At 45.3% G+C, this 14,356-nt stretch overlaps 1 protein-coding gene across 1 annotated transcript in view; it reads left to right on the top strand.

The window, feature by feature from the left end:
- LOC134318596 (voltage-dependent R-type calcium channel subunit alpha-1E) overlaps positions 1-14,356 on the top strand; it is a 78,789-nt gene that overhangs the window by 26,920 nt on the left and 37,513 nt on the right. The window contains exons 4-12 of the mRNA XM_062999597.1: positions 353-492; positions 9,171-9,274; positions 9,552-9,710; positions 9,921-10,111; positions 10,233-10,336; positions 11,533-11,648; positions 11,851-11,904; positions 12,822-12,911; positions 12,995-13,204. Coding sequence (XP_062855667.1) covers positions 353-492; positions 9,171-9,274; positions 9,552-9,710; positions 9,921-10,111; positions 10,233-10,336; positions 11,533-11,648; positions 11,851-11,904; positions 12,822-12,911; positions 12,995-13,204 — 1,168 coding nt within the window. The remainder of the gene's footprint in view (positions 1-352; positions 493-9,170; positions 9,275-9,551; positions 9,711-9,920; positions 10,112-10,232; positions 10,337-11,532; positions 11,649-11,850; positions 11,905-12,821; positions 12,912-12,994; positions 13,205-14,356) is intronic.

The raw sequence follows: 14,356 nt of genomic DNA on the forward strand, positions 1-14,356 counted from the left end.
CCACAGCATAGTAACGTGTTCGAAGAGTCAAGACACGTAAACACACACACTGTCTCTCGGTAGAATTACCATCGCAACAGTGACTCCTACTGGCCGGTTGTGGCAATGACAGGAGTGGTGGAGGATGAATACAGAGAGTACAGCGTGTTCCTCTCGTTGTAGGAAAGTGCAGGACTGTAAAATAAAAAAGGCCCAGGTCCTTCTCGACCAGCCTGGGTGCCTTCACAAGAGCAATAGGGAATCGAAAATGACTAAATAGGATTCTGATTAGTCGGGTGAAACTGTGTTGTGTTTATTAATGGCGGTAAATGCGCCGCTGCTTTTGTTCTTCCTCTGGTTTCTGGTTTCTCAGGAGAAGACGGAGCCGTACTTCATCGGGATGTTCTGCTTCGAGGCAGGAATAAAGATCGTGGCTCTGGGATTTGTGTTCCATAAAGGATCTTATCTGAGGAACGGCTGGAACGTGATGGATTTCATCGTGGTGCTCAGCGGGTGAGTCTGAGACCTTCAGAGTGTGTGTGTGTGTGTGTGTGGAGTTTTATTTTTATTGATGTATTATTTAATGACGGGTTCAGACGACGAGGTTTCAGATCGTCTCAGCTGATGAGTCACGGACGCTCGTTAGGGTTTAACGACCGGGAGAGGTGGGACAGGAACCGAAGAACCGGACCCGAGGGTTCTGAGGGTACGTCCGCGTTTGGATGAACCTGATCGATCTGAGACGTTTCCAGTGACGTGAAGAAGCTTCATGGTGTCACCTGATGTCACTATGACATCATGTCTTTGTGATGGTTGTCTGCATGGATGGGTCATCCCTCCTAAAAACAGCGGTGAGGGTTCAGGCCTCTGAGTTTGTGTCTCAGTGGTGCTACCAGCCTGGACGGCCGTTTAACAGGCGCAAAAAGTCTGATAGGTCGAGTATCTCTGCTGTCCGTTCAAGGTACCGTCACGGGTGGTGGAGGAACACATGGAGCATAGCGTGACTGTGAGTATCCACCACTGACTGCAGGCAGCAGACGAACTGTTGTGGGGAAACGGAAATGACCAAATTGGACACGTTTGGCTGTGCCTGATGGAGGAAGGGATGGATGCAGTATCACGTCTTTGATGCTGCAACAGTGCCCCCTGCAGTTCGTTTAATGCGTGTAACGGCTCTGTGTAGACGTCCGCCTCTGTCTGATGATAAGAAGAACCTGTGGCCCTTCCTGCCAGCATGGATGAGCTTGACGTTACATTGAGGGGGAATTGGACACGTCTAAATCGTATATGCAGTATATATGCACTAAATAATGGACGTATCGCTGCTTGATGGAATTTGTTTAGTTTTTTTTATGCACCCCTCAAGTGTGTATTCTCCAAAAAGTGTGTGTGTGTGTGTGTGTGTGGAGGGATTAGCTCAGCGTGGCGCTCGTGGGGTGTGTGTGTGTGTGTGAGGACTGATTACGGAGCTGCTCCGAGTGGGTGGATAAGTGGGTTGCCAGTCCTGTCTTAAAGCCTGTTATTGGCCGCTTCAGGGTCAGGCTGATTTGAATGCTAATGTAGTCCTAGCGTGCTAGCAGTCGCCAAAAGAGGGAGAGCGCCGCGTTCCCGCTGGCGCTAATAGCACTGCTGTCTGATGATCGACCAGGCCCTTCATTACCCGCGTAACGCTTCCAAAATACGCCGGCGCGACCTCTTTAGAGCGCCCGGCGACTCCTCAGAGGGTCAGTACGGGTCCGTCAGGTCTCATCACGGGTCGCTTCAAAATCTGGTGACTTCTCTGTGCCCATATAAACCGGTTTTAATCAAGACTGAGACTGTTGGCATTTAGCAGACGCTTTCATCCATTTTACAGTACTGTGACAGTATACTGTCTAAACAATCGAGGATTAAGGGCCTCACTCAAGGGCCCAACGTAGGCAGCCTGGCAGTCGTTGGGCTTGAACCAGCGACCTTCCGATTACTAGTCCTGTACTCTAACTGCTGAGCTACCACTGCAGTTACATTTTCATCATTTACCATCCACCGTCCACAGTCGAGCGAGCTTCATGTTTCTTTGTTGGACTGATTAAAGATGCAGCATCCGATCACCGATCAACAGCCAATCCCGTCGTCCCGTCACTGGAGTGAAGCGTAAACGTGAAGCGACAGCTCGAACCCTGAACCTCGAGTTATTCTCGTTAACGCTGGTCTGAACCGTCCAATCAGCTGTCGGCGTGATGATGTGTGTGGACGTGTGTCCCCTCAGGAACACGTCTCTATATCGGGTTTATTTTCAGCGTTTGTTTACAGACGTCTATAAAAATATCGAACATCAAATAAGTTATGTCTGCTGTCTGACAGATAGATCGATAGTTAGATTATATGTTCAAAGGTATCTGGACGCCCCTTTACATTTATGAATTCTGGTGTTTCAATTGTTGCACTCACTCACTTTCTTAATTGCCTATCCAATCAGGGTCGCGGGGGGGGGGGGGGGGGGGGTGCTGAAGCCTATCCCGACTTTTCAATGGGCACAAGGCACACAGTAACACCCTGGACGAGGCGCCAGTCCATTGCAGGTCAGACACACACACACACTCACCTATAGGGTAATTCAGTGTCTCCAGTTAACCTGACTGCATGTTTTTGGACTGTGGGAGGAAACCGGAGCTCCCGGAGGAAACCAACACACACACGGGGAGAACATGCAAACTCCACACAGACAGGACCCGGACCGCCCCGCCTGGGGATCGAACCCAGGACCTTCTTGTTGTGAGGCGCCAGTGCCAGTGCTACCCACCGAACTACCGTGCCGCCCACGACAATTGCAAACAATGATGCTTCTGACTTTGCCCAAACAGTTTAGGGAAGGTCCCTTCCTGTTCCAGCATGAGCGAGCTCTATGAAAAGCTCCAGTGTCCTGCCTCACTCAACAGCTCTGGGATGAACCGGAACGTTGACTGATCGGGCTCAAATTCTCACAGACATACTCCTCAGAAGAGCGGCTGTTGTTCTAGCTGCTTTTTAATATCGTTTGTTTATAATCAGGACGGGCGTCCTAATACTTTTGAAGATGTGTTGGTCAATAATGTCATGAAACATGCACAGGGGAACGGTTATGCAGGAACAGGACCTTCCCCAAACTGAGCCGCCACAACGAGCCGTGAACACATCTTTGTAATGAAAGTATCAGACAAGATTTGGAAGCATGACTGCAGGAACTTATGTCCCGTTCAACTGTAGGTTCTCGAGGTTAGGTGAGGTCCAGAACTCCAGATCTGTGCTGATCAACACGCCTGCTTAAGGAAGGGACCTTCCCCAAGACATTGAATGCTGTAGTGTTAAGATGGTGGTGGTGGAGTCCAGCTGTGATGTGCTTTACACCACTCACCACTCGGTAGCTTTGGTCTGGAGATCATGTGGCTGCTCGAGTGCTTGAGCTGAGCTGTTATTGCTCCTAGATGTTCCCGGGTCCAATCTGATGATCTGACTGATGATCCATGGCACTGAGCTTGTCGGTTCGACCCACTCTGGTGCCAACGTATGCCTGGGTATGGCAGAAATATACGGACGGGCACTAAGACATGGCACACTGAGCTTTGGTTTGGTTGAAGGATTTGTCTCTCCGTGCCAGCCTCCACCATCATCATATGCTGCAGGGTGAGGTGTGTGTGTGTGTGTGTGTGTGTGTGTGTGTGTGTGTGATGTTGGCAGAGTGATGTGCCTCCGTCTCGGTTGGCTCGTGAGGATGCTCGGTGTGAGAGCAGGATGGCTTTCTCGGGGTTGTTCTCCAGACAAGCTGTTTCCATGGCAGCGCATCCTTGTGTTTCTCTGCCTCCTGACAACACAGATGGCAAATCGAGCCGCGCCAAGAAACAAAGAAACGGCACGAACGATACGGCTCGCCATCCGCCGCCCGTCAGATCTGGACCTGATAGTGATCCCTGATAACGATCACGTTCTGGTGTTTAACCACACCCACTTCTACCGTGCATAAAATCAGTGAAACGACTGTGTGAGCCGAAGGTTCTCACCCTGCTCATGAGGACCAGATCGTGTTGGATTAGAACATATTGAGACGGTTTAGATCATGTTGCGTTGGATCAGATCAATTTGGATCAAGTTATATCGGTTTGGATCAGATCAGGTTGGATCAGGATGTGTTGAGTTGGATCAGATCATGTTTAATTGGATTAGATCTTGTTTAGTTGAATCAGATTGATTTGGATCAGGTTATATCGGTTTGGATCAGATCATGTTGGATTAGATCATGTTTAATTGGATCATGTTGGATTCGATAGTGTTGAGTTGGATCAGGTTATATCGGGATGGATCAGATCACATTGATTTGGATCATGTTGGATCAGATTGAGTTGGATCAGGTTATATCGGGATGGATCAGATCACATTGATTTGGATCATGTTGGATCAGATTGAGTTGGATCAGGCTGAGATGGATCAGGTTATATCGGGATGGATTAAATCAGGTTGAGTTCGATCAGATCATGTTGGATCAGGTTATATCGGGATGGATCAGATTGATTTGGATCAGGTTATATCGGGATGGATCAGATTGATTTGGATCAGGTTATATCGGGATGGGTCAGATTGAGTTAGATCAGGTTATATCGGGATGGATCAGATTGAGTTGGATCAGGTTATATCGGGATGGATCAGATTGAGTTGGATCAGGTTATATCGGGATGGATCAGATTGAGTTGGATCAGGTTATATCGGGATGGATCAGATTGAGCTGGATCAGGTTATATCGGGATGGATCAGATTGAGTTGGATCAGGTTATATCGGGATGGATCAGATTGAGTTGGATCAGGTTATATCGGGATGGATCAGATTGAGTTGGATCAGGTTATATCGGGATGGATCAGATGATGTTCTGAAGGCTGTGAGCTGAAGCTGAAGCTGGTTATCTGCTCTGATCTATTTAAAACAGTGAAGTGATCTGTGCCACCTTTTTACCCAGCCTGTAATTACAGTGCCAGGGTGGCAGAGCTGATTATCACTGTCGGCTGCACCTTTCACTGGAGGATGTTTAGCTTAACTGAACTCTCCTCCTCCCGTCTCTCCTCCTCTTCCTCCTCCTGGTATAAATACAGCTTTAACCACACAGGAGAGAGGAGCAGTGATGTCATGGGTTCCAGTACCACGTCCACTCCAGGTTACACTGGGACAGGAAAGGGCGTCCACAAAATAATCGCTTCATTAAAAACTGATCCATCACGTCTACACGATGAGCTAAACGTGCTATTGATTCACCTGAATCATTTAAAAACGACACAGTGATTCACTCTCGATGATTCATGGCCCAGCAGACATGACCGTACGTATACGGTGTAGTTTAGGAGGTGAATCATGATGAATCGTGATGACCTGATGAACGCCGGTCCTGCTCCGGCGCCGGTGCCTGTACGTATTTACGGTGTAGTTTAGGAGGTGAATCGTGATGAATCGTGATGACCTGATGAACACCGGTTCAGCTTCGGCACCGGTGCCTGTACGTACAGTGGGGTCAAAAAGTACTGTATTTAGTCAGCCACTGATTGTGCAGGTTCTCCTACTTAGAAAGATGAGAGAGGTCTGTAATTTTCATCATAGCTACACTTCAACTATGAGAGACAAAATGAGAAAAAAAAATCCAGGAAATCACATTGTAGGATTTTTAAAGAATTTATTTGTAAATTATGGTGGAAAATAAGTATTTGGTCAATAACAAACAAGCAAGATTTCTGGCTCTCACAGACCTGTAACTTCTTCTTTAAGAAGCTCTTCTGTCCTCCACTCGTTACCTGTATTAATGGCACCTGTTTGACCTCGTTATCTGTATAAAAGACACCTGTCCACAGCCTCAAACAGTCAGACTCCAAACTCAACCATGGCCAAGACCAAAGAGCTGTCGAAGGACACCAGGAAGAAAATTGTAGACCTGCACCAGGCTGGGAAGAGTGAATCCACAATAGGCAAGCAGGTTGGTGTGAATAAATCAACTGTGGGAGCAATTGTAAGAAAATGGAAGACATACAAGACCATTGATAATCTCCATTGGAGTCAAGATCTCATCCCGTGGGGTCAAAATGATCATGAGAACAGTGAGCAAAAATCCCAGAACTACACGGAGGGACCTGATGAATGACCTGCAGAGAGCTAGGACCAAAGTAACAAAGGCTACCATCAGTAACACACTACGCCGAGAGGGACTCAAATCCTGCAGTGCCAGGCGTGTCCCCCTGCTTAAGCCAGTACATGTCCAGGCCCGTCTGATGTTTGCCAGAGAGCATATGGATGATCCAGAAGAGGATTGGGAGAATATCATGTGGTCAGATGAAACCAAAATGGAACTTTTTGGTAAAAACTCAACTCGTCGTGTTTGGAGGAAGAAGAATGCTGAGTTGCATCCCAAGAACACCATACCTACTGTGAAGCATGGGGGTGGATCATCATGCTTTGGGGCTGTTTTTCTGCAAAGGGGACAGGACGACTGATCCGTGTTAAGGGAAGAATGAACGGGGCCATGTATCGTGAGATTTTAAGCCAAAACCTCCTTCCATCAGTGAGAGCATTGAAGATGGAACGTGGCTGGGTCTTCCAGCATGACGATGATCCCAAACACACCGCTCAAGCAACGAAGGAGCGGCTCCGTAAAAAGCATTTCAAGGTCCTGGAGTGGCCTAGCCAGTCTCCAGACCTCAACCCCATAGAACATTTGTGGAGTCCGTGTTGCCCAGCGACAGCCCCAAAACATCACTGCTCTAGAGGAGATCTGCATGGAGGAATGGGCCAAAATACCAGCTACAGTGTGTGCAAACCTGGTGAAGACTTACAGGAAACGTTTCACCTCTGTCATTGCCAACAAAGGTTATGTTACAAAGTATTGAGTTGAACTTTTGTTATTGACCAAATACTTATTTTCCACCATAATTTACAAATAAATTCTTAAAAAATCCTTCAATGTGATTTCCTGGATTTTTTTTCTCATTTTGTCTCTCATAGTTGAAGTGTAGCTATGATGAAAATTACAGACCTCTCTCATCTTTCTAAGTAGGAGAACCTGCACAATCAGTGGCTGACTAAATACTTTTTGGCCCCACTGTATATACGGTGTAGTTTAGGAGGTGAATCGTGATGAATCGTGATGACCTGATGATCATCTGTCCTGCTCCGGTGCCGGTGCCTGTACGTATTTACGGTGTAGTTTAGGAGGTGAATCGTGATGACCTGATGATCATCTGTCCTGCTCCGGCGCCGGTGCCCATACGTTATGATGGAGAGGGGCTGACGGCACCCCGGTGGTGCAGCTTTTGACTCCTGATGAGGATTTATAGTAAGTGACAGCGTGAAGTGTCTCTCAGTGGGGTTCAGCCAGTGTAAATGCCAGAGCTGGAACAAAGCACTGTGGGATTTTTACCTCGGTGGGGGTGAGATGCATCACCCACGAGCTGGAGAGAGCAGAGGAACATCCTGTTACCCTCCAGTACTAATGATATAAACCAATATGGAGACCCGCTCCCCTCCCCTCTCCTGCACTTATAGCACCTTTATACATCTGAGAAGGGTTTCCACAGACATTTCAGAGTGTGTCTGTGGTGATTTGTGCTCATTCTTTTGAAAGAAGTTTTGTCAGGTCAGGCAGTGATGTTGAGGCCTGGTGTGCAGTGAGTTCCAATTCATCCAAGTGGATTAAATGTGGTTGAGGTCACCACACCAACCTGATCAAACCATAATTTTATGGACGGCTGATGGAAGTGGAGCAGTGAGCTGAGTTACTTTCAAATCTTCACTACTTAGGCAGTTCACTCGGTTTGAGACAGAGCCGGTGAGTGGGCGGTGTGTGGATGGGGTGTGGACAGTGTGTGGATGGTGAGTGGATTTGTGGACAATGTGGACAGTGAGTGGACAATGAGTGGACAATAAGTGGACGGTGTTAACAGTATGTGGACAGTGAGTGGATGAATGAATGGACAGTGTGTGGACGTTGTGTGGACAGTGAGTGGATGATAAATGAATGGACAGTGTGTGGACAGTATATGGACAGTGTGGGATGGTCAGTGGACGATAAGTGGACGGTGTGTGGACAATATGTGGACGGTGAGTGGATGGTGTGGACACTGTGGACAGTGAGTGGACGATGAGTGGACATTGTGTGGCAGTGAGTGGATGGCATTATTACTTCTACCACTACCTCCATCACTAAAAAAATAAAATAAAATAATAAATAAAATAAAAAAATAAATAAATAAATAAAATAAATAAATTAATTGATTAATAAATAACAAATTAATACATAAATAATAAATAAAATAAAATAAATTAATAATATAAATTAAACTGTAAGCGTGTGCTCTTGGGTCTGTATCTTTAATATCTAGTATGGTCACTCACAAACATACATCTCCTCCTCAGTCAGGTTTTAAACCCTCTGCCTCCATCACACACACACACACACACACACACACACACACACACACACACACACACACACTCGATGATGATTAGCCGTGAGCTCCGTTGCTCTTTAGCTCTGATGAATAATTGATCTGCTTCTCTCAATCATTCATATCCCATCTGTTACAATAGTGAGTGTGTGAGTGTGTGTGAGTGTGTGTGTGTGTGAGTGTGTGTGAGTGTGTGAGTGTGTGTGAGTGTGTGTTCAGTAATACACTGTGGCTAACAGTGCAGTGTGTGTGATGAACCACAGCTTTAGTAACTTGATTGTGGTTGATCTTGTTGCACACTGTTTATCTGAGATAAGAATTGTCCGTCGTGGTTCTAGTTTATATTTGTTACAGAATAAACGTTTGGACCCGTTCAGGTTTTTCTGGACGGTTTGTAAATTCGTTCATTGTTCTGATTTCTCCCTCAGTTCATAATTAATGGGACGCGGCTTTGAGCTTTCACACCTCTATAATTAATCCTGCTGTGGTAAAAGCTTCATCTTCACATGAACCAAAATAACTTCCACATGCCGGGAGCAGTAATTTCTCATGATGATGATGGTGATGGTGATGCAGATGGTGATGGTGATGGTGATAATGAGGGTGATGATGGTGTTGATGGTGATTTTTAAACCAATAACCTATAAAAGAGGTCTTATAAATCACTGCGTTCTGTGGTTATTTGCTTTTAAGCCACTGTCCAAATTTTTTGCATATGTGTGTGTGCATGTTTGTTTGTGTGTGTGTGTGTGTGTGTGCAGGATTCTGGCTACAGCTGAAGCTCACATGAACATCCCGGTCGATCTGAGGACGTTACGAGCTGTTCGAGTGCTGCGGCCGCTCAAACTGGTGTCTGGAATTCCAAGTACGTTTCTAATATTTCTAATGATTTCTGCAACTGTCCTTTTTCTGTGACTGAATAATTGGTGCATTGCAGTAATGCACCCTGCCCCATCCTCAGACACAGCCAATCATGTCTATAGTATAGAACCATGTATATAGACTCCCAACTCCCAATCCCAGAGTTGATTCAAACTTTGGATCCAAGAGATGATTTTAATAGTTCACAAGTCACCCAATGTTGGTGTGTGTGTGTGTGTGTGTGTGTGTGTGTGTGTGTGTGTGTGTGTGTGTGTGAGCAGGTCTGCAGATCGTTCTGAAGTCCATCATGAAGGCCATGGTCCCTCTGCTGCAGATCGGCTTGTTGTTGTTCTTTGCCATCCTCATGTTTGCCATCATCGGGCTGGAGTTCTACAGCGGCCGCCTGCACAGCACCTGCGTACCTGATCCTGATATACTGGGTACAAGCGCGCACACACACACACACACACACACACACACACACACACACACATTAACATTAACATTTTCAGCATTTAGCAGATGCTTGTATCCAAAGTCATTTACAGAACTGTAACAGTGTACTGTCTAAACACTGCGTCAACAGTGGTGGGGCTTGAACCAGCGACCTTTTGATATAATTTATAATATTTTTTATGTTTTGTGGTTAGTGAACGAGACGGTGGATGAACGGGAGTCGGAGTTTCCGTGCGGGGTGCGGCGCTGCCCTCACAAATACACCTGCAACGACTCGTGGATCGGGCCGAACGACGGCATCACCCAGTTCGACAACATCCTGTTCGCTGTACTGACCGTGTTCCAGTGCATCACCATGGAGGGCTGGACCACCGTGCTCTACAACGTCAGTCATTCATTCAACACACTTAATACACAAATGTATACGCTACTGACCACAAGTATGTGGACACCCCTGCTAATGATTCAGTTTAGCTGTATGTGTTTTTGTGTGTGTGTGTGTGTAGGCCAATGATGCGTTAGGTCCCACGTGGAACTGGTTGTACTTTATCCCCCTCATCATTATTGGTTCCTTCTTCGTGCTGAACTTGGTACTGGGGGTGCTGTCGGGGTGAGTGTGTACCTAACTGTACCTCATCTTATCATCTTATCTGTGTATACAAGGTGTGTATAATGTGTATATATCATGTATGTATAACGTGTGTATAAAATGTGGGCGTGTGTGTGTATATTGTGTGTGTATTATGTGTGTATACTGTGTGTGTATTATGTGTGTATGTTGTGTGTGTATTATGTGTGTATACTGTGTGTGTATATTGTGTGTGTATTATGTGTGTATACTGTGTGTGTATTATGTGTGTATGCTGTGTGTGTATTATGTGTGTATGTTGTGTGTATAACATGTATGTATAATGTGTGTGTATAACGTGTGTGTATAACGTGTGTGTGTAACGTGTGTGTGTATTGTGTGTGTAACGTGTGTATAATGTGTGTGTATAATGTGTGTGTATAACGTGTGTGTATAACGTGTGTATAAAATGTGTGTGTGTGTGTTGTGTGTGTATTATGTGTGTATAATGTGTGTATATTATGTGTGTGTATAATGTGTGTGTATAACGTATGTATAACGTGTGTATATTATGTGTGTGTATAATGTGTGTGTATAACATGTATGTATAACATGTATGTATAACGTGTGTATATTATGTGTGTGTATAATCTGTGTAAAATGTGTGTACAGTGTGTGTATATGACTGTAGTGTAACCCGTGTGCACGTGTGTGTTTGTATGTGTGTGTATATTGTGTGTATAATGTGTGTGTATGTGTGTATATAACATGTATGTATAACGTGTATGTGTATTGTGTGTATAATGTGTGTGTATAATGTGTGTATATAACATGTATGTATAACGTGTGTGTTTGTATGTGTGTGTATATTGTGTGTATAATGTGTGTGTATGTGTGTATATAACATGTATGTATTATGTGTATTGTGTGTATGTGTGTGTATAATGTGTGTATATAACATGTATGTATAACGTGTATGTGTATTGTGTGTATAATGTGTGTGTATAATGTGTGTGTGTGTGTGTATTATGTGTGTGTGTGTGTGTGTGTGTGTGTGTATACTGTTTGTGTATATAATGTGTGTGTATAACATGTATGTATAACGTGTGTGTGTATTGTGTGTATAATGTGTGTGTATAATGTGTGTGTGTGTATTATGTGTGTGTGTGTGTATACTGTTTGTGTATAATGTGTGTGTATAATACGTGTGTATAACGTGTGTGTGTGTGTGTGTGTAGCGAGTTTGCTAAAGAGCGAGAGCGGGTGGAGAACAGACGAGCGTTTATGAAACTCCGGCGGCAGCAGCAGATCGAAAGAGAATTAAATGGATATCGAGCCTGGATCGACCGAGCAGGTGATCACACACACACACACACACACACACACACACACACACACACACACACACACACGATGCTACCACCACCAACTTTTCCCAACTTTTTTGGAATTGGATTTCTAAAAGTATATGTGGATAAATGAACATTTTAAACGCTGTGTGTGTGTGTGTGTGTGTGTGTGTGTGTGTGTGTGTGTGTGTGTGTGTGTGTGTGTAGAGGAAGTGATGCTGGCAGAAGAAAATAAGCTCTCTGGTCCCTCTGCACTGGACGGTGAGTTGAGATTTCAGCTGCTGAAATGGACAAAAGTATTGGGACGCCCCTCTTACTACTGAATTGATGTCTTTCAGCCACACCAGTCACTAACAGGTGTAATTAATCAGATATAATGGAAATTTAGGGAAGGTCCTGTCCTGTTCCAGCATGAGCGAGCTCTACAAATATAAAGACATGAAGAGAAACTCAAGCATCCTGCTTTGACTGAGTATCAGCGCCCAGCCACACAAATGCTGTCATCTCTTGACTGAATGGGCACAAATTCCCACATACAGACACACTTGAAAGTCTTGTGAGAAGCTTCTCAAACGAACGGCTGTTATTCTAACTAAAAGGATCACACAGAGGTCACTGAAACGGTAGTCCCACAGGCTCACGGTCAGGCGTCCGAATTCTTTTGACCACATAGTAAATAATCTGAGCACAGGGACCATCTGAAGGTAATGGGGATGTAACGATACACCACAAGACAGTTAAAAATCAGTGCACATGTGCCACGATCCGAATCGGTTATTTATTTAAGATGAATTAATATTCATGGTAAACACCTCGCCTGGTTGACGTCACTACAGGGTTGCCAGGTTCGGAATTTTCCAGCCAAATGTATTTATGTGAGGATACTTTCATGTATTGTTTGTATTATTCATGTATTTATTTAATGTGGGATTTATTTCATTTCAGTTATAATTTCTACACAATAAGGGAAACGTGCAGCATTGTTTTGCATAGTTTGTACCTTCATCAAAAATAAAAGGACATTCATTATTTAGATAAATAAAAGATACAGTATTTTATTTTTTCTCATCGCGCATCACATTGTGGGTAGAGTGTACCGTTACATCCCTAGAAAGTTCTTATTGAGTGTTTTTATTTTACATCCTGATGATGATGTTTGACCTGTTGACCGTCCTCAGTGTTGAAGCGAGCGACCACCATCAAGCGGCGCGGCGTGGACGCCATCTGTCACGGTGCTGAGGAGCAGTGTGTGGACGTCGCCTCCATCGGTAAACGCGCTCACATGTAGAAACATGTTTATCACCTCTCGGTCCGGCGGTTATTCCTTCGTTTGTTTTCGTCTGTCCCTCAGGTGGGCCGCTGAACAGAGCGAGTATCCGCAGCACCAAGCGGGGGCCGGCGGCGTTTTTCCGGAGGAAGGAGAAGATGTTGCGCATCTCCATCCGCCGCATGGTGAAGACGCAGACCTTCTACTGGACCGTCCTGGGCCTGGTGGCGCTCAACACCCTGTGTGTGGCCATCGTTCATCACGACCAACCGCTGTGGCTCTCCAGCTTTCTGTGTAAGACCCACGCTAACGCTAGGTCGGCGTTTCCCAGCCTTTTTTGCACCACGGACCAGATTCATAAAAGATAAAATTTCACGGTCCGGCGGGGACGGGCGGATTTAACAATATCGCTCATAAACGATGATGAGCAACGAGACGCTGCTTCCACCTAGAGGTGGTAATAAATAGCCCACGGACTGGTACCGGTCCGCGACCCGGTGGTTGGGGATCACTGCGCTAGGTGTTCAGATCAAGGGTCAAATACCTGCTGACCGCCCAGCATCTTTGTGACCTTCATCATTAATCCTCTGTTATGAACGTAGCGGCGGCAGAGCTAATCTCAGGTGGAGCTTTTGTATGAGCGGCTCGTTTTTATCATCAACAAATTCCCGCCATGTTTTTGAGTCCTAGCGGGCTAGCATGCTGAAGTTAACCTGGCGGGTGCGAGCTAATTAGCTAGTAAACATTACTAGGGCTAACGTGTCGCGCAGAATAGCAAAACACGCTTCAGGATCTCCATTAATATCATTCTAATGCTTGAAGTATTTTCGGTGGGAGACGGGTGTGGACTGCAGGCAGGTCGTTCTAGCAACCGCACTCTCTTAATACAAAGCAATGCATTTACATTTACATTTTAGCAGATGCTTTTATCCTAAGCGACTTACAGTATGGGACTGTATATTGTCTAATCAATTAAGGGCTAAGAGCCTTGATCAAGGGCCCAACAGTGGCAACTTGGCAGTGGTGGGGCCTGAACCAGCGACCTTTTGATTACTAGTCCAGTACTTCAACCACTGGGCTACACCTGCCCTTGTTGTTCTTGTAACGCGTGCTGGTTCATGAAAAAGACATCATCATGGTGGAAGCTTCAGTGTGCTTCAGGTTCTCTAGATCTTTTAATAATGTTAAGGACTAGGGATGCATCGATACCATTTTTTCCCAACCGAGTACGAGTACAAGTACATGTATTTTTGTACTTACCGATACTGATACTGATTTGTAAATATACCAATACCTATTTAGAATACCGTTAAAAACACACGTGAGAAGTGACGAGGGGTTTAATGATACCACGTCCAAAAATGCGCGTCAACAAGTAGCGAGAGATGAAAGTGTTTGTGCGCTGATGTGATAAAATCAAGGAGGAAAAATAAATGAATCTGAGTG

This window comes from Trichomycterus rosablanca, chromosome 7 (genome assembly GCF_030014385.1).
Source record: "Trichomycterus rosablanca isolate fTriRos1 chromosome 7, fTriRos1.hap1, whole genome shotgun sequence".
Classification (NCBI taxonomy): Eukaryota; Metazoa; Chordata; class Actinopteri; order Siluriformes; family Trichomycteridae; genus Trichomycterus; species Trichomycterus rosablanca.